This window comes from Pyxicephalus adspersus, chromosome 4 (assembly GCF_032062135.1).
Source record: "Pyxicephalus adspersus chromosome 4, UCB_Pads_2.0, whole genome shotgun sequence".
NCBI classification, from domain to species: Eukaryota; Metazoa; Chordata; class Amphibia; order Anura; family Pyxicephalidae; genus Pyxicephalus; species Pyxicephalus adspersus.
In genome coordinates this window covers 129,594,216-129,613,498 of record NC_092861.1, presented here as the reverse complement: position 1 = coordinate 129,613,498, position 19,283 = coordinate 129,594,216, and the positions used below count along the sequence as shown (strand labels likewise).

Below are 19,283 nucleotides of genomic sequence, written 5' to 3'. Positions count from 1 at the left end.
CACAATAATGGGCAATAATACATCAGCTTAAATATTTTTTTGTATATTAAAGGCTTTTGGTTTAAACAACATAGTAAGGAAATACGCAGTTATTTTAGGAATGTCTCAGTATTTGGGCAATCATATTTCCTGCAGAACATTCCTGATGTGGATCCCCAGTGTGAGATTTCCTTTAATTGTATTGCTTCGGCAGCAATATTAATTTTCTGCTCAGACTGTCAACATGTCTTGGATTCATGGATTTTGGATTTTATGGATTCTTGTCTCTGAATTTCTCTGAAATTTTCAGAATACTTTGCATATACAGTAACTAAATAAATATGTTCTTATGGCTTTATTATGACTTCTAATCTATCATCCCAAGTAGCACAAACTTTGTTAGAATCCTAAACTGCTGGGACATATTTGCTCATCTTCTTTTTCTGCTATTAATGATAAGATGTTGGGAAACAATAATTCCACACAACCTTTAATTTGTTAGAATTATGTAATTATGTACCGTATTTTTCGGACTATAAGACGCTCCGGCCTATAAGACGCACCCAATTTTAAAGGAGAAAAACCTAGAAAAAAAAGATTCTGAACAAAATACTAAAAAATCACTCTGTGTCAATGTATCCCCTTCTAATCACTCTGACACAAGCATCGCGGGATCGGGTGAGTATGATTTTTTTTAATTACCGGTATATTTAACATGTATTCGGTGTATAAGACGCACCCACTTTCCCCCCCCAGTTTTGGGGAAGAAAAAGTGCGTCTTATAGTCCGAAAAATACGGTAATTCTAGGATACAAATATGGCTGCTAAAGCCAGTTCTACCATTATTATTATTAAACTGTATTTATATAGCACCAACATATTATGCAGTGTTGTACATTAAATAGGGGTTGCAAATGACAGACCAATACAAACAATGACACAGGATGAGGAGAGGACCCTGCGCAAAAGAGCTTACAGTCTAAGAGGTGGGGATTGTAGCACATGTACTATCTCTGTTGTATCATTTGTGGGAGTACCTGGGCCAAAGCTAAGAAGATTAAAGACTTTTTATTTACCTAGCACATAGCTTAATTTGCAGTTTCTCATCTAGTTGTCTAATGGAAGACCATGTACGGTATGCTATATAACACTAACTGAACCCTGACTATGAAGTCTCTGTTTTTTGAGGATGAATTTCTGTACAGTATCTGCAGATACAGAGGTCTGTGTAGGCTTGTATTAAAGTTTTTACTTCTTTTTAGGAATTTGTAAACATTTCTGTGTCCGTAGTTTGGGCACCGGTGCACCTCTATCAGATGATGAAGTTGTGGATGATATTTAACGTGAATTTGGGCTTTGCACAGGCAGGGCAAAGCAAGTTCACTTCAATGCAGATCTCCTTGGATTCCAATTTTTTTTATTTCCCTCTGTTTAGTGACAAAGCCCTGTGTAAGATATAAGTTTCTGACACATAGCGCACACAGGGCTATGGAATTCCCTCATGGATGGCCCGGTGCTGCCATGTGGATGTGTCACTTGGACAGTTTTTGTGATTCATGTGGGCCAGTATGTTTCTAATTTATACTGCTGTATATGTTCTTCTTGGAGATTTCATATAATCTTCCATTGTAGAGGTTCTCAATGTCATCAGTCAACTTAAACGGATAAAAGAATATGACTGTAAAAAATATTAACCTGTATATATGCAGAAAATGCAGAATTCTTTAGTAAATCATTGGTTGATTCATTTTTTAACAGAAAAATGAATAGCTTTTTCTTTCACCACCTATGCAGATTTTTTTTTTCAAATTGACAAAAAGATTGAGTGGACCACGATGACACCCAATTCACTGAATGATCAATTCAATGCTCTTTACTGTCTGCATGACGTGGACACATTCATCATTAGTCTTTTGCCTCTTGGAGTTTTGAAGACTTGAAGATGGATCATTCAGTCATAGACAAATAGGCAGTATACATTTTATTTAGCTAAATGCTGAACAGTTGGTGTTCTGGAAGACTGTGGTGAATATATAGGTGGCTAAAACCTGTTTACTTTTAGTAATATTGTTGTTCTAATTAGTGTTTCTAATTATTACTTCTTTTTACAGGGCTGCCTAATATTAAGTGATGAATTAAACCACACATCTTTGGTTCTCGGAGCCAGGCTTTCAGGAGCTACTATACGTATTTTCAAACATAACAGTAAGTACTACTACTTACCTTACAGTTTGCTCTGGGTCTCTAGAGAAACCAGTCTGGTGTTGTTTTTTATTTTTAGTCTGAATACTACTGAAAGCTATGTCCAATGATGCACTTTTAACATTAGTGCGGTTTATGTCCTGCCATTTCATAAAATACATAGGATTTAGGGTAAACATATAATTACAACAAATGAACATACTAGTAGATTGTTTGAACATGAATATGCTGATGGGACGTATAAATCAACACATCTGTTAAGCTCCAATGAAAAAAAACTTGGTTTCAAATGTGGAGGTGTGTTTGGTATATCTCACTCATCTATGGCTGGAAAGCAAAAAGACACAATGTACATAATAGGCCTGAATTATTAAAACTCTGCAAGACTGAAGAAGATAAACTATCATAGGAGTACCTGTGTGATAGAATGTCCAGGAATGAAAACATTTCGCCAACTGATAGCAAATGATTTTTAAGAAATCAATTCCAGGTTTGCTGAATTATTCAGGTTCTGCCATGATAGTCTACCTTCTGCAGGCTTGGAGAGCTTTTATAAATCAGGCCCAATGGCTACCTGCAACTTATCTTTACCGTTGTTAACCATGTATTTTGTTCACTGGGGTTTAAAAATGGTTCTGCTGCATAGAGATTGACCATGAGGATGTCAATTGGTAGTATATGTAAAGTAAAACTTTTATTGTTGCTGTTGTTGTGGTTTATGGTTACTTCTGCATAATAAACCCAACGTACAATAAATTCAACAGCTCATTGGCTTGGCAACTACCCCACATAACCAAAAGTAGGTAGCAGCACTCCCTGCCAAAAAAACTGTACATCCAAAAAGACAACACTAACTTCAAGTCCACTTAAATAATGGTAACTGGATAAAAGCTGACATCTACGTATAGGTTTTTTAGCCAGTCCTGACCATCATTATTCTCTAGACTTTATCACTTCTATGATAAATTCTGGGATTGGTCAAACATGTCATCCTGGATCTCAGTTTGTACTCTGATATATGATCAATAAAATATTGAAGTGGATTTGTGTGTTACATGTTTAAATTACTTGTTTGAATAATTTTTAGGAAAGCTCTTTGCATTTTTAAACAATATTGGAGTTTGTTTGGAAATCATTTATACAAAATAAGGAAGTACAGAAATTAAGTACTAAGTCAAGGATTACCTGTTATAAGCTAACTTAGACTTCAGGCCTAGTTCACTACAGGTCCCAAAACACAGCACATGTGCAAAATTCTACCCCTCAAATTATGATTTGAAAGGTAATAAAAGTCCAAAAGATAATATTAGATCTCCCAGTTGGATTTGTTTGTTCAGTCGCACAACACAATCTGTATTTACCAGAGACTGTTGATCCAGGAACATCCGATTGCCTCATGGAATCAGGAAGGAGTTTTTTTCGCCTAGTGGTTAAACTTGATGGACTAATGTCTTTTTTCAACCTGACCTACTGGGCCTGATTTATTAAAGCTCTCCTAGACTGGAGAGAATACACTTTCTTCGGTGAAACTGGGTGATCCAGCAAACCTGGAATGACTTTCCTAAAGTCATTTGCTATTTACTAGCAAATGTTTTTAATCCTGGACCAGATCCATTCCAGTTTTTTTGGATCACCCAGCTTCACCAAAGAAAGTGTATTCTCCCCAGCCTTGGAGAGCTTTAATAAATCAGGTCCACTATGTAACTTACTATGTATTTACCAACATATTCATTTTGTCCACATCTGTTTGAAGACCTATAATTCAGATTACCATGATTTATGTATTGAATTCACTTAATTATCAGATCAAAAAAAAAAATCAACCCTTGTGTGGAGGGCATAGACATTGAATTTGGAGGCTGAAAAATACAACCTTATGACATGCATTTTAAGAAGAGCCCTTTATTGTGCTTTTCATACATTTTATATATCAGATCCATGACCTTGGCTAATCAGCTGCTGCAGTATGAAAGTTCAGGCATATCTGGCATAGTCAAGTAGTACCTAGTCCTAAAAAATATTCAACTTCGCCTTAAGAGTCTGCATCAGGTGAACATTTTCTGATGTCTTTAGGAACCTTTTAATCATCAGTGCACTTTAGTATTAAGGTTTTTCTGAGCTAAGTTTCTTTGCTCAGGTTCTCACTATTGATCATAGTAGAATGTATGCAGGAAGGACTGAAAACCTAGAAGGAAAAAAAACATCTTTAGATAAGAATGCTTTGTAATTACGTCAGCATAAATGTCAAATTTATTTGAAGAATCATTTTTCAGTTGTAGATATTAACCCATTGCAACAAAGAATTACATTGAGTTCACCTGATAAGTACTAACATCCACTAAATTCTTTTTAACGCTCACCTCTGTTTAAAGTAAGCAACGGAAAAGTTTTTATTGATTGATCAAACACGGAGTTAGGTTAGTGGCCTAATAAGTGAGTTATTATTATTCAGGAATTGAACAATGATGGTTTAGGGAAATATTTATAATACATTTTAAAACTGATTTTCTTCTCTCTTTGTCAGACCCCGAAATCCCAAAAAGCAAAAAAAAAATTTTTAATCTCTTTTTAGAATTTAATTTTGAGTTTTCTTATCATACATATTTATACATAATACTATGATTTCCTGTTACTTGTTGATCAATATATCAGTGGTGCCTGAAACGTAATCCTTCAAAAGAGAGAGTAGGAAAAGTATACAATGTACTTGGTTCTTTCATTTAAAAACGATAATGAAAGCCTTCTCTTTTGCCAGCTTACATCCTAATTTTTAGAGGTTGTCTTCACTTTGCTAATCGATAATTCCTGTTATGTACAAGGATTCCACTTACTTTTGGAGTTTTTCTTTCCTACTGACCCCATATGAGCACATTAGCCCTGTGTGCTAACATGGAGCTTTTCAGGAAGAGAAAATTACAGTACATACCTGGCAATACCGTTCATTTTCTTTTACTTCCTCTTGGGGCTACAGGACAGGAAGTGCAAGGAAATCTCTCAGAAGTGGTTTTAACCTTTCCCTATTAAATCCAAAAGGAAAAAAAAGTTTTGGCTACACTTTTTTATGAACCTTAAGCATTGGCACATTAATGACCTGGTACACAAATTCTTTTGCAGCAGGCAATTTCCCAAAAATATTAAACTAAATATATTTCTAGTAATAAAAATAAAACAAAGATGAACATTTTTTAATTTCTTTGAATGTAGTTATGTCAAAATGGCTCTTGATTGTTATGTTCTTTCTATGAAACACCAAAGAATGCTTTTTTGTGGCTTTTTGATAGAACGTTACTTTGGAACTTTCCCCAAATGGTTTTGTTTTCTTTAAATAAGCACACAATACCATTTTTTTCCAATAAATCTGAGCGTTACTGTTGTGCTAAGGCTGTCTTTCAGACTTAAACTCCTGGTGACACTTGACATTTGACTGTTCCTCCAAATTTCAGGATATGCCATTTACGAGATGTGGCTAGATAAATTCTCGTCTCTTCTGTTTCTTTTTCTTTCCTCTTTCTTCACAACTTTGAAATTCTACTTATGTTTTGTAAGACAATATTTGGACTATTCTTAAAAATAGCCATTTTTAAACAATGTCCTGAAAATGATCACATATGGGTTGAAGAATTTTCAAGTACTGATTATAGCATAGAACTTTACCTCCACGTTTTTAAATGCTGGAATAAATGAACTTGTTGCCTTTTACCATCCATTTAGATATTGGTGGTAGCTTTTTGAAATTCTTTTTGCATTTGTTTTTAATTTTATCAAACTCATTTTAGGGTATTGCTAACCAGTCATCAACGTAAACAGACTTTGTGAAACACAGTATGGGAGAATTTTAACTTGTGGGCAGTGACTGATAACTTGCATTTACCCTCTTTATGCTGTATGAGAGACAAGACAATGACACCCAATGGTGGCATAACTAGGTTTCTGGGTAGAGACCAAAACAAACTGTTCACTGAATAGTCACCCGTGAGTTCTTCTTCTTATTATTATTTCACAGTATTTATTATGCAGTGCTATACAAAGTCCAAAATCATGTCATTAGCTGTCCCTCCAATGCAGCGGTCGCCAACCTTTTTGGTGCCACGGAATACTAAAATTACCGGCTGCTGACCGCGCATGCACAGGGAGCCGGGTGTCACTCAAAGAGGAGAAACCACCTTGATAACCCTACCCACTTCCTATCACAGATCTAAGCCTGCGATGGGAGAGTGGGCGGGTTGTGTCCAGGGACACAGCCCATCCACTTCCCTGAGCCTAGGATTTGTACAGGGGGCACCGGCCAGAGTGGGCACCGGCCAGAGTCGCGGACCACCGGTTTGCGACCTCTGCCCTAAGGGGCTCACAATCTAATTTTTCTACAATCAATACAATAGTCATATGCCATTAACAGTCTAAGGTAAATTTTCAACCCAACTGAAGGTTTTGTTTTTTGTGGAATGTGGGAGGAAACCCACACAAACACAGGGAGAACATACAAACTACATGCAGATAGTGTCCTGGCTGAGATTCGAACCTGGGATCTAGCGCCACAAAGGCTGCCAGAGTGCTGACCCTTGAGCCACTGTGCTTCTCATATGCTGAATAGTTCCTATTTGACAAACATTTTCTCTAAACATTGGCAAAGTAAAGTACAACTTTAGTATAACTTTAAATCAATCCCAGTGGCCAACTAGGTAATAAAGGCAAGTTTAAAAAAACGGTTTGGGGGGGCAATTATCCTGTTAGTATGAGTGTCTAGAGGAAACTAGCGCTAATACTGTCCAAACATACAAACTGACCTGACCACTATTCAAACCTAGGACCCTAGTCCTGCATGGCCAGAGTGCTAACCACTAAGCAACTCATGTTAGTCCACCCTGCTGACCTATCCTCACAGCAGATGCTCGGCAACAATTTTAGTTTTGATGTCACAGGAAGTAATAAAAGTGTTTGCTGCAGAAACATGGTAAAAAACGAATGCCATGCATAGAGATTTGGCAGTAAATGTAAATATTGCCTACAGAACAGCTTTTATAGAACACTCCACCATTAAACATAATGGAGGGAAGAAAACCACATATTCAACATTTTATTATAACTTGCATTAAATACTTAATTACTGAGTTCCACCAAGTGCTGTACCAGTGGACATTATTTAGGTAAATATAGGTGTGTATGGGGGCTAGGAGGCTTAGAGAAAAAAAGCCAAAAGGCACATTTCTGGTGCAGCTGCTGAAAACCCTGCATCCTTCTACATGTTGAAATATAGAATATAACCTGACATTTATGCTGGTAGATGGAAAGGACAACTATACATGCAGGTTCCAGAATAAAAGCAATGTACGCTATATTATTAATTGTTATCATCACTGAACAAACATTACTGTGTGCTATCGGTTTAGTAGGTGAAATTTATCTTTATCGTACTGCAGCTTCTTCTGCACTGCATAGCACTAACTGTATTTATTCTGCAGGGTCAAGACCTGTACTTAGACTTCAATATCTGACATTGAATAGAGGGCATTGTTCTAGTAGAAAAGAAATCACTTTTAATAAAGTAAACTTTCAGCACTGACATCTAAAATGATGATGAGGTCAACAGTTAAGTATTCTGAATTAGCTCAACAATTGGATTTTTCCCAGAATATAGGAATGTTGATGTACTGCTATGATATTTTGTTCCATTATTATTCTTGGTATTATTATTATTATTATTAATATTAATATTATTATTAAACAGTATTAATATAGTGCCAACATATTACGCAGCCTGTACAATAAATAGAGGTTGAAAATGACAGACAGACACATACAGTGACACAGAAGGAGAAGAGGCCCCTGCCCCAAAGAGCTTACATTTTAAGTGGTGGGGAAGCAGCATACAATAGGAGGGAAGATATGAAATGCTGGGTGAGTAATGAGGGTTTAAGAGGCAGAAAATGACGAGTAGGCAAGTTTGAAAAGATGGGTTATTGTACTGATATGAAGCATGCAGATAGAAGACAAAGGGAAAGTAACTTAAGAGCTCATCTCTATTCTGCTTCTCTTTTTACCGTCTGGTCATAGGCTGGGGATTCATTTGGTTGTGAGCCTTGCTATTGCATGATTTATCATGCGTGATAATCCCTACCATTCACCATCATATCACTGGTTCAGTGTCACTGGTCTATTAATACAGCCTTTTTATACCTTTTTACAATGGGGAACCATTCAAATAATTTTATTGTTTTTAGGGAACCCCTCCTTTAATTACTATATCCACAGTTCACAGTACATTAGTGTGGTGGTTAGCAATAAGAATTCTTCCTACATTACTGGCCAATGGGAGGAATGTCACCCTTACAGATAGCCAAAAAGATCATTGAGAGGCACAAACTGCTCTTTGCTCAAGGAACCCCTAGCAACCATTGAGGAACCCTGATTGAGAAACACTGAAATATTTTTTGATATTGTACTGCTAAAATAACTCAAACTTTTCCTAATTTTTTCTATAATGCACTTTTTTGTGCCTCCAATTTGTATTTCTTTTTGTGTTAGATGCCTTCAAGAAATTCTTTCACACATAAAATTCTCAGGTCTATTGACATTTCTGGAGTCTACACAGCGCCTTCCTGAACTCTCGGGCATGAGATGATCTTTTACCATATTGAAGAAATCAACATTTCCAAGGTTATACTGAGGGTATATAACAAAAAAGGTTATACAAAACAGGAATTCCTTCTGATGTCTGCATGTATTTATCTTTCTTCTTTAGAGATAACTGTCATGATTGAGAAGGGAAGCTTTTGAACCAGACTGGGAGTGCGGATGTTTTTAGTGGCTGGGCCCCAGTTTGTGCCATCTGACACAAAAAACTATAGTGGCTATATCGTCCAGGGTGTTACATCTGGATTAATTTACTACGTTATTGTGCAGTCATTTAAAGCATTTAGGTGTTTTTCCATACGGTGGTGAACATCCAAAGGTTGATAAATATAAAAGGCTGGATAATAATAGTTTGTATTTTCAAGTCAATCCAGCAGGAGCAGCTCCGGGTTCTTCTCACATGTTCTCAATGCAGAGTTTACAAACTGTAGCTGATATTTCCATGTACAGCTGATTGTACAAAACTGACAGTGACCTCTCCCCCTTATTTTATGGCTGCTCTTAAGAATGGCTCCAGTCAGAATGGGAGTCCGAAGATAAACTGTTTCTGCAGTGCTCATTTTAAATCTGGGATTGCCCTGCAAATCTTGTGTCAAGTGTGCACTTTGTATTCCATATTTGTGCAACAAAGGAATAATAAAATGAACACAATAAAATACCACTTTCTCTTTCATCACAAGTATATGGGACATTAATATTATTATTATTATTATTATTATTAATAGTAATAAACAGGATTTATATAGTGCCAACATATTACGCAGAGCTGTACATTAAATAGGGGCTGCAAATGACAGACGAGTACAGACACAGGAGGAGAGGACCCTGCCCCACAGAGCTTACAATCTAGGAGGTGGGGGAAGTAACACACAATAGGAGGGGAGATATGTAGTGGTGGGAAGTAGTGAAGGTTTCAAAAGACAGAAGAAGGTGGGTAGGCAAGTTTGAAAAAAATGGGTTTTTAAATGAGCACTCAAAACCCATAAAGGATTCCAGTGAAAAATTTGTATCTTCTTCTGTATGCTCATCTTCCTAAACATTAGTCCATAGTACGGTAATATAAACATTTGTGTTATGAGTTCAACCTGTACTACGGATTTGTGCACCCCAAACTAAAAATAATAGTTTAGTATTGGGTTGAATTTTAGCTTTCTTGCTTTCAGAAGGATTTTCTTTATAAAGGCAAAATGTTTTTTTCTTCCATTTTAGAAAACCGCAATGGTTAAAATGCCTGTCAGGTGTTTAACTCTTCCTTTGTTTAACTGGGGAGATTTTTTTTTAATTCCTCACCCCAAAATACAACAGGAAGTAAGAGGTATTGGTATTCTTCAAAGTGTAACGATTTTTACCATCATCTCCTATTTCAGTAACAACTGTAAAATATTACTTTTACTCTTCATTTCTGTCTACCAGCAATGTTCATCAGGACATATAAAGAAGGAATTTCCCCACTGGAATAAGAGCGTAGACGTTGATGTGGGGGGTTCAAAATTTCAAAGCTTTCACCTAGTGTCGGATGTGTGAAGACAGCACCCACTGTTGTTAGGTTGATTAAAAATGTGACAATGTCTGTACTAAAAGGAAGAGGCTGAATGACTCTGAATGTTATCCAAAGCTAAGGCAGCATACACGTTTCATTTTTGTTGCGTGAAATGATCCTTAGTAATTGTTTCCAGCAACAAAAGAGTGACAGATGAACGAACGAGCACTGTACACACACCGCCTGTTTTGTTCTATGGAAAGAGGAGGGGGAGAACAAGCAAGCAGCGCCCCACTGTGCTTTTCTTCATTGACTTGTACAGCAGTTATTCTCTATCGATCGTTAATGGGTCCATCAAGGAGGATCCATGGATCAATTTCAGCGACTGCTGTACACATGTCAGATTTGTGTTCGATACAAGCCCGGCCATTCAAACCATCTGACGTGTGTACAAGTGGAGCAGTGACCTGAGACCACATTTACAGTGCCCCACTGTGTGGATTAGAAAGTACCACATTTATTGTTTCAGTACTACCAGAAGTGTACATTCTCGGGGATCATGGAAAGCTGGCATGGATCTTTAAAAACATTGGTTTAGAGGAGTTTAATACAGATTATAATGTGCACCGAACAATATAAGAACACGACTGCACATGATGGTATTACCAAATCACATTTTCATTTTAAACATAATAAAAAGTACCTTATTACCGATAAATAATAAACATTCTAGCTACGATCTTTGTGACCATTGTAGGTATTTGGTTTGTCTGTTCAGGTTGTCAGTCAGAGATCCTGTGTTTTTTCTAGTTTTGGATATAGTGGGGAATGTTAGGTTTTTTCTTCTATCTTGGGCTACATTACAGAGAGATCCCCTCACTTCTTGTCAAACTGACCACATTTTACCAGACAAGAAGTCAGGGTAATTCTCCAACCAAACACACAGAAATAAGAATTCTTTTATTTGGAGATGCAGGGGAAAGTTTTAACCTCTGTCAGACTTTTATATTTCTTTCTCACTTTCAGTCTGGTAAATCGCAGTCAGTAATTGAAGGGTAATCTCTCCTAAGGAAGTCTCGGATAATAGAAAAGACTTATGAAACTTTTAATACTTTTCCATTCTTTACAAAACTAAAAACAAAGTATTTTGCCTTGACATGTACTTTACCATCTGCTAATAGCTGCAGTTGTTGACAAGTTAAAGTTTACTTAGAAGCGGGGGTCTTGTATCCTTTACCTTGAAGTAGGAACAGCAAGTTAGAATATAGTCTCACATTCTGTTCTCTTTGCTTAACATTTAGTGCCATCTAGAGGTTTATTTACTTTACTAAATAGCAGATTGGAGTTTGGATTACTTTGCCAGGAACTGAAACATTTTAATGGTGATTTCTAGCTCGGTATATGTTTCTTATGTGGTTGACCACTCACCAATATTACATTTTTAAAACATATATGTTTGCTAACTATTTGGGTACATTCAGTCTTTGTTTTAATATTTGAGCCTGTGGACACGTTATTAAACTAGTGTTCAAATGATACATAAACATCTCTAATCATTCTTCTCAGTCTTCATGATCATTAAATACATTTGAACTTCATACATATGCAGCCCTTCAGATTTATTTAGGACCCCAAAACCCCTAGTTAATATTATGCCAGCAGCCCTGAAAACGTTTGCTGCTTATTTTGTCGGTGATGTATCTGGAAGCAAACAAAATAAATTGTTCTTAAGCAGAATGAGAAAAAACAGACGGAAACTTATTGTAGATGTTACATAAAATAAATCAACCCTGGAACCCCTTTTCTTTTTGCATAATTCTTTCCCATCTACCAGCAAAGAGAGCATTTCTTTTTAAAACAAAACTCATGTGTAGTATGTTTTATGACTTATGACTTTTTAATTCCATACAAGAATGTTGATGATCTAAGTGCAGCTCTTACAGGAAGGCAACTGAAAGGTAATATTTGCAAACTTGCCTGCATAACTTGTGATGATGATGCAACTACATTTTTTAAAGCGCGGCAAGAAGGAGAATAAAGGTCAAAGGTAATATTTGCAAACATACCTGAATAACCTGTATACAATATATGGGTATATTATACATCATTTTTACGTCATTTTATCTCCACTTGATAAATTGCAAGTAAAGCACAATTGAGTTTCAGTAACATAAATGTAAAAATGTCATCATTTCTGTTGGACATGAAAAAGTCTGCTAATATTTGTTGGCGTGTTCTAAAATTGACACGTTTATTTTAGCAATGACTGATCTTACAATAATGTAATGTCCCAAAATATACATGTAATGATTAGAAATTAGGAATTATTCCCTGTAGGATTGTTTATTGAATCAAGGTTCCGGATCAAAGTCATTCTCATAATTACAAGCAGATGATAACACTGAGTGAAATCCAAATCCTTCTAAAATAGGACACTTCTCCAAGTCACTATTGTGCTTTTGTCTAACCAGATGTTAAACAAGCCCACCTTTAATGGACTTGGATGTGTGCGTTTTCAGTTTATCATAACAAAGATCATTGTGGTCTCCTGTCTTGTAAAATTACTTTCACATTACTAAGGATGCCATAAGGTTTATCACCCAGGGATGGCCCTTCAAAGGCCTGAAACCTTGACCACTGGATAAAGGGTATAGCTTGTAGGAGAATGTAAGGAATTTACAGAAATATTTTTCTAATAAATATAAGACTGCCAACACACATAATTACTGACAGTCATTAGGGTTAAGGTGGAGTTAAAGTGCCATAATTATCTTGACAATTATTTGGATAAATTAACTTTCTTATCAGTTTCATTTGACTTAGACAGTGATGTATTATAGACGTATATAGACTTACTTTATATAGACTTTAGACAGTGATTTAAGATTTGGATCAAATCTGACTCTGTAACTATTATACACGTACAGTGTGAAATCTAAGGCATTACTGCCACTGATTGCTAGAATTACAAAACTGAAATATGATATTTGTCACTTCTGTATTGTTTGCTTGAGAAGAATCTGCACTTCTTGCTTTAGCCTAATTAATTTTTGGATATGGGCTTCTTGAATACTTCTTCACTAGTCATCAATGGGGTGGGGGCAGTTCTGACATATGGAAGAAAATCTGTGTTCTTCTACTTTACTTCACCTATACAAACACAGTGCAGAATAAGACATGGTAAGTCATAAATAAGGAAAGATCAGCTGCTGGAAGCCTATTTGCAAAACCAGCAATTTTGTCTTTTGTCTTTTTGGCACAGCTTCCATGGCTGTTATTCTGATCTAATGGCTTCTCAACTTTAAGTTACTGACCTGGGAACAACCATGACTTTGGATTACATTTGCTTGCATGCTTAGTTTAGATCGAAAAATAAAAAAGTATTAATGTCTGAGGACAAGCATGCTTACCAGGGTAGCATTTTCAAGAGGAAGCTAAAACTGGATGTCACTGTGTTCTTCCCAGTCAAGTTTACTTTTAGTCTACCCCTACCAGTCAACCCCTTAAAATGTAATCTTACACTACGACCAGTAAAACTTGAACCTGCTCTCTGCAAATTCTCCTCCATTTATTTTGCATCTGAATAAAACCAGCATCCCCTGTCATTAAATAAATTAATAAAGGTATCCCTAAACACAAGGTCATGGAGGCCAGCTCTTTATAAAGCATAACGTCGTTTTCCAGGTAGTTTTTGTTTCCTCTAGCCAATATTATGGTACACTAGTAATCTGAATATAAATGATTTATACTGACCTATTTTTGGACTACAAAAACTTGTTTTTAAAGGGTGATATACGAATCACAATTTTTTTTTTTTATTTGACAGTTCACAATGTTGTGTTAGAGAACATCTTAGAAGAATATTTCTGGATATATCAAGTTACTAGAGTTTAAAGGAGAAATTACAGAGTGCTGCCTTCCTTTTATCAGGAATCCACCAAGCTAGCAAGTCAATTGAGAGACCCCTGTTTGCCAGAAAATTGTCAGCCTTTTCAATCTAATTACATAGATTGTTTGAAGTTTATTGTAGCTGAAACCTGATTTATCCTGGAATTTATAAAAGACTTTTCCCTTTTGTGGATCAATGTAAACAAACATTTTGGTTAATTAACCTCTTAATTCTGTATGGGAGGAAAGATCTATCTTTAAACTGTGTTTATAGTTCATATTTTTCTAGCAGTCCTTCATTTTCACCAAAATGTATGCACTCCTTTCCCCATACTTTTAAAAATAATTTGTACACATGGCCTGTTTACCCTCACACTATTGTTGACATGGATTGTGTTAAGGCCCATTTATTTAACTAGAGTGCTTATTCCACCAAAAAAGTGCATTTACCATTTTTGACAGTCAAAAACACATTTTTATAGACTTTTGTGACCCTTTTAACAAAAAGGGACCCTTAAAAAACCTTTTAGGTCTTCAGGCAACATCTTCTATAATTACTATATCCACAGTGGGAAGGATATCATCTATACAGATAGCCAAGAAGACCATTGGTGTCACTGACCTGAGAGGCAAAAGTTCCCTATTACGTAAGGAGCCCCTAACAAACTCTGGAGTAAGCTTAGGGTGCCGCAGAACCTTGGTTTGGAAACACTGAATTAGTGCATTAGCACACTGCAATGCATGTAAATTGGCAAAGTTTGTTGGGGTCCCATTCAGAATAAATAGCACCAGATTACAATAATACATATAAACCGCTTTGCTGCGAAGCAATATTGTGAACAGACCCTTAAAGTATATCTAAACAAAAGAAGTGAGAAGAAAAGTGTGTACTCCAGGGATCATTTAACCTGCTATATACAGCTTTATTCCATGCTGGCTTTTTATCACACATTTTGGCACTCAGGCAACAAGTAACATACGTTGGCAATTTAACAAACCTGTAACTATGTTCCATTTTTAGACATTCAAAATTTGGAAAAATTATTACGAGAAGCCATTACAACTGGTCAGCCGCGCAGCCACCGACCTTGGAAGAAAATACTGATACTTGTTGAAGGAATTTACAGGTAACGAAATAAGAAAATAAAAACACATAAGGAACATTTGTGTACTTTTTAGAGCGTGCATGTGGTTATAGGAAAATTGAGAAATGTGTAAAGTTTTATATATAGCGCCCACACAATGCTGTACGTTAAATAGGGGTTGCAAATGACAGACAGTGACAGAGGAAAAAGAGAGGACCCTGCTCCAAAGAACTTACAATCTAGGAGGTGGGGGAAATATCACACAATAGGAAGAGGGATTGGTGGGCAAGTTGTGAAGGTTTAAGGTGACAGAAGAAGACGGGTAGGCATATTTGAAAAGATGAGTTTTGAGTGCTCTTTTAAATGAGCAGAAAGTAGGAGCAAGCCAAAAAAGACCAGGAAGACCATCCCAGAGAGTTGGGGCAGCTCTAGAAAAGTCATGGAGCCATGCAATGAGGTTAGGAGTGAGGATGTAACTTTAGAATTAGCTATTCACCTACTATAAAGCTGTTTTACTTCTACTATAACTTACCTTGAAGCCAGACTATTCATTTTAACACAAAACGTAAAATTGGAATATTTTCACATTTAATGTATTTTCTGCATGTTTTTTACTTCTCAAAGCCTTTCTTGTGTAGACGTCTCAAAACCCCATCATTTCTATTGGGTGCTGCTACATTGGATTTAATGTTAGCAGACTCAGAGCTTTCATTTATGTGAGATTCTACAGTACAGGTCATGTAAATAGTGTAAGGTTAGGAAAGTAAACCCAACGCAGTAACTCCCATAAGAGGAAAGGGCAAAGACATACAAGAAAGGAATGGACTATGAGTGGGAATGGATTCTTTTCAAAGAAGGCACAAATAAATTCTGCATGGAAGCATTTAAATGACTTGATTCTCTTTTGGTTTTACCTGCAGTCTTTTTTGTTGGCGACAAGGGCTTTAAAATATTCCAGGAAGTTAAAAGATGCTAAAGAAATAGGCTAATTTTGATTTATAAACAGCCTCTGGTATTAATCATGAAATTTAACCATATTTTCATGTACTCTGTCTGGAACATATTAAATCAATAGTGCATTCTGTTCAGCCCCATCAATTTTATCCATCAGTCAGGTTGTCTCACTGCTGGGATCTGCTGACATTTTGAGAGTTTCTGGAAGCTGTGACTCCACCAGTGGCTCTAGAAGCAGCATCTAGTGTTATCTGCAGCAGACTGACCTTTATCTAAACACCTGTCAGTCAATTCTAGCACATTATTACCACACTGACCTGCTGGTTCTGAGCAGTCTGGACATTCCCTCTCGAATCAGATTAAACACTAAATAAACATCATTTGGCAAAGCAGAGAAAAACTTCAAGTCCTCCAAGTCCTTTGATCATCTACAGATTTAACAGACCACCAAGGTCTTAATGCGAAATATTGCTGTCTATTATATGGCACCCAGGCTGCTGCACAGCTGCTGTTTTCTTAAGAACTGCCAAATCCCTGTAATGAATGCAGTGGACACAGTTTCCTCCTAGGCTTGCTGACTATAGGCATCTTTCATCTTTTAGAAATGTTTTGAAAAACAGAATAAATCTTGGACATTAATTCAGTGTTTTTAAGCTTCTAACATGCATGAAAATTATCAGTGATAATTCATAATGGTGAGTGAAGGAGGAAGATTACAATAATATGCCCAATTGAGATTATGTGCTCCCAAGAGAGGGCAGTATATTTCTGGCAAAGGGGACAATCCATAATAGTTACCTATAAAACAACAGATGTTATAGGTTTTAACTGATGCATAAGAAGAATTGGTTATGTAGGCACTAGGCTGGGTCCCTGCCAGATCAGAATACAACCAACTGTATTTCATTTAAAAGTTAACATGTAGTGAAAGAATTATAGAAGCTAAACATTGATTAGCTCCCAAGATTCCTGGCTGTTTCTGGCTTTATTATTTTCATCTTTACTTGGAAAAATTATGTAGAAAATGAAGTCAAAGAGGAGTCTGAGCTCCAACTCTGCATACTTAAACCAAGACAGAAATTATTAAAATAATTTCATAACAATAGCAGCCAGGCACCTGGCTTTTATAAAGAAGATCAGCAATGGCAGTATTTATGCATGTTTCAACATTGGTTTCCTTTAAGCCAAATAACACGTAGGCATGGGCAAATTGATTTCTAATCACCTTAAAAAATTGTTAGTCTGGTTTTGCAAAGCCTGCCCTCTGTGTGCGCTCACTGTTCACATTGAAGCACCATACATTGCCAGGTAAAATAGCTAAAAATACTAATTGAAACTACATTGTGGTTGCCAAGGATTCATTGAACTTTGCCTGATTGACCTACCGTCTGATGATGGCTTCATAGGTAAAAAGTCCAATGACACTCAACAGTACCAGTGAGATCTTTTGGTTTCTGTAATGCTTAGGCATTGAGTTCATCCACTTGGCTGGCCTTTCATCAAGAGAAGGTATAGATATTACTCATATTGTGGGCAGTAGTAAACGCTGGGTGTATTATACTTTCCTAACATATACATTTAGTGTATAAGGTCCAAAACCAATAGGCCTGATTTAATAAAACTCTCCAAGGCTAGAGAGGATACAATTTCTTCAGTGAAGATGGGTGAACCAGCAATTCTGTAATAGATCTGGTCCAGCATTCAAAAGCTAATATGTCATTTACTAACAAATAGCAAATGACTTTAAAGAAATCCATTCCAGGTTTGCTGGATCACCCAGCTTCACTAAAAAAAACCCTTGGAGAGCTTTAATAAATCAGGCCCAATATGTTTGGTGGTTGAAAGGGTCTTCCGTCTTTATCAGGACTTAGTAATTTTGAACGATGTGTATTCTGGGCTTACAAAATTGAAAGGATCCTTGAGGGTAATTAGTCAGATGATGGTTAAATCTAACCTGCTAAAGGGGACCCTTTGAACTCCCTAAAATGTGTTAGATTTTTAAAACATAGAATGCCAAATATAAATCTGAACCTTTTACCTTATGTTTCACTCCTTCTCAGACATTTCTTGAGCACAAGGTTGTCTTTCAGCCATCACTCCTGTATCTGCTGCCTTGAGAAAATCATTCTCTCTATACTACTTAAAAAGTTACTAAGAACATTTGCTTCTCTAGGAGATTCTGCACCCCACACCTTCTTTTCTTCCTGTAAGGATTTTTGAGGTCAAAGAGAAGGCTCATAACTGTATAAAAATACAAAGCAGCAGGCCATGTGGTTTTATATAAGCCATGGAAATGTTTAGGTGGTCTCAGAAGAATTTCTGCTCTACAGTATTATTTCCTACCATACCAGCTGGTGGCAATGGGCAGTTCGGATGGCTTTTCTTAATTCTTTTAGTATTTGGAAATTGGTTCAAATGCGTTCTTCTAATGTGCCAGCCAAAAACATTGTTGAACTACTCACACTTGGCCAGGGGTTCTTCTTGCGGCTTGACTGACAGTGCTGTTTTGGCAACATACCCCCAAGTATGTTTTCACATGGTCTGATGCTGGCACATTTATATTAGTGGAAAATGGGTGTCTTTATCAACAGTTCTAGGAAGTTCAGTCTGCCAGTGTTATAGATGTGTTTTCCAAAGTAATACATCTGGTCCTTGTAATGTTCTTCTTTTTTTTTTCTTTTTTTTTTTTTTGTACTATAAGCTTAAACTGCTCAATATAAATAACTACCCATGATAAACGCTGGTCAGAGGTTGTCAGCAACAGGAAATACTACAATGTTCCCAATTTGTTCCTGATCAATATATATCAATCAAAAGAAAAGGAAGTCCGCAGCAATTGAGTTTGGGCGTTAGTTGACAAAATTTTATAATTTTTGCTTATGCCTGTACTGATCTTTCATTCTCTTTTGGTCAGTCAGAAGCATATAATGTGAATGATTAAGAGCATTGCTTTGATCTGCCAGGACAGCAAGAATTTGGTTTGATCTCTGTTGTCTGGTTTTATTTAAGACAATTTTAATTCAGAACACATGAGGCCACATCTTAGGCAGTAAACATTTATAATG

The 19,283-nt window shown here is 36.4% G+C and overlaps 1 protein-coding gene across 1 annotated transcript in view; it reads left to right on the top strand.

Moving 5' to 3' along the window:
- Window positions 1-19,283, top strand: part of LOC140329887 (serine palmitoyltransferase 3-like) — a 62,931-nt gene that overhangs the window by 22,198 nt on the left and 21,450 nt on the right. Inside the window, exons 6-7 of the mRNA XM_072410278.1 lie at window positions 2,091-2,184; window positions 15,201-15,306. Coding sequence (XP_072266379.1) covers window positions 2,091-2,184; window positions 15,201-15,306 — 200 coding nt within the window. The remainder of the gene's footprint in view (window positions 1-2,090; window positions 2,185-15,200; window positions 15,307-19,283) is intronic.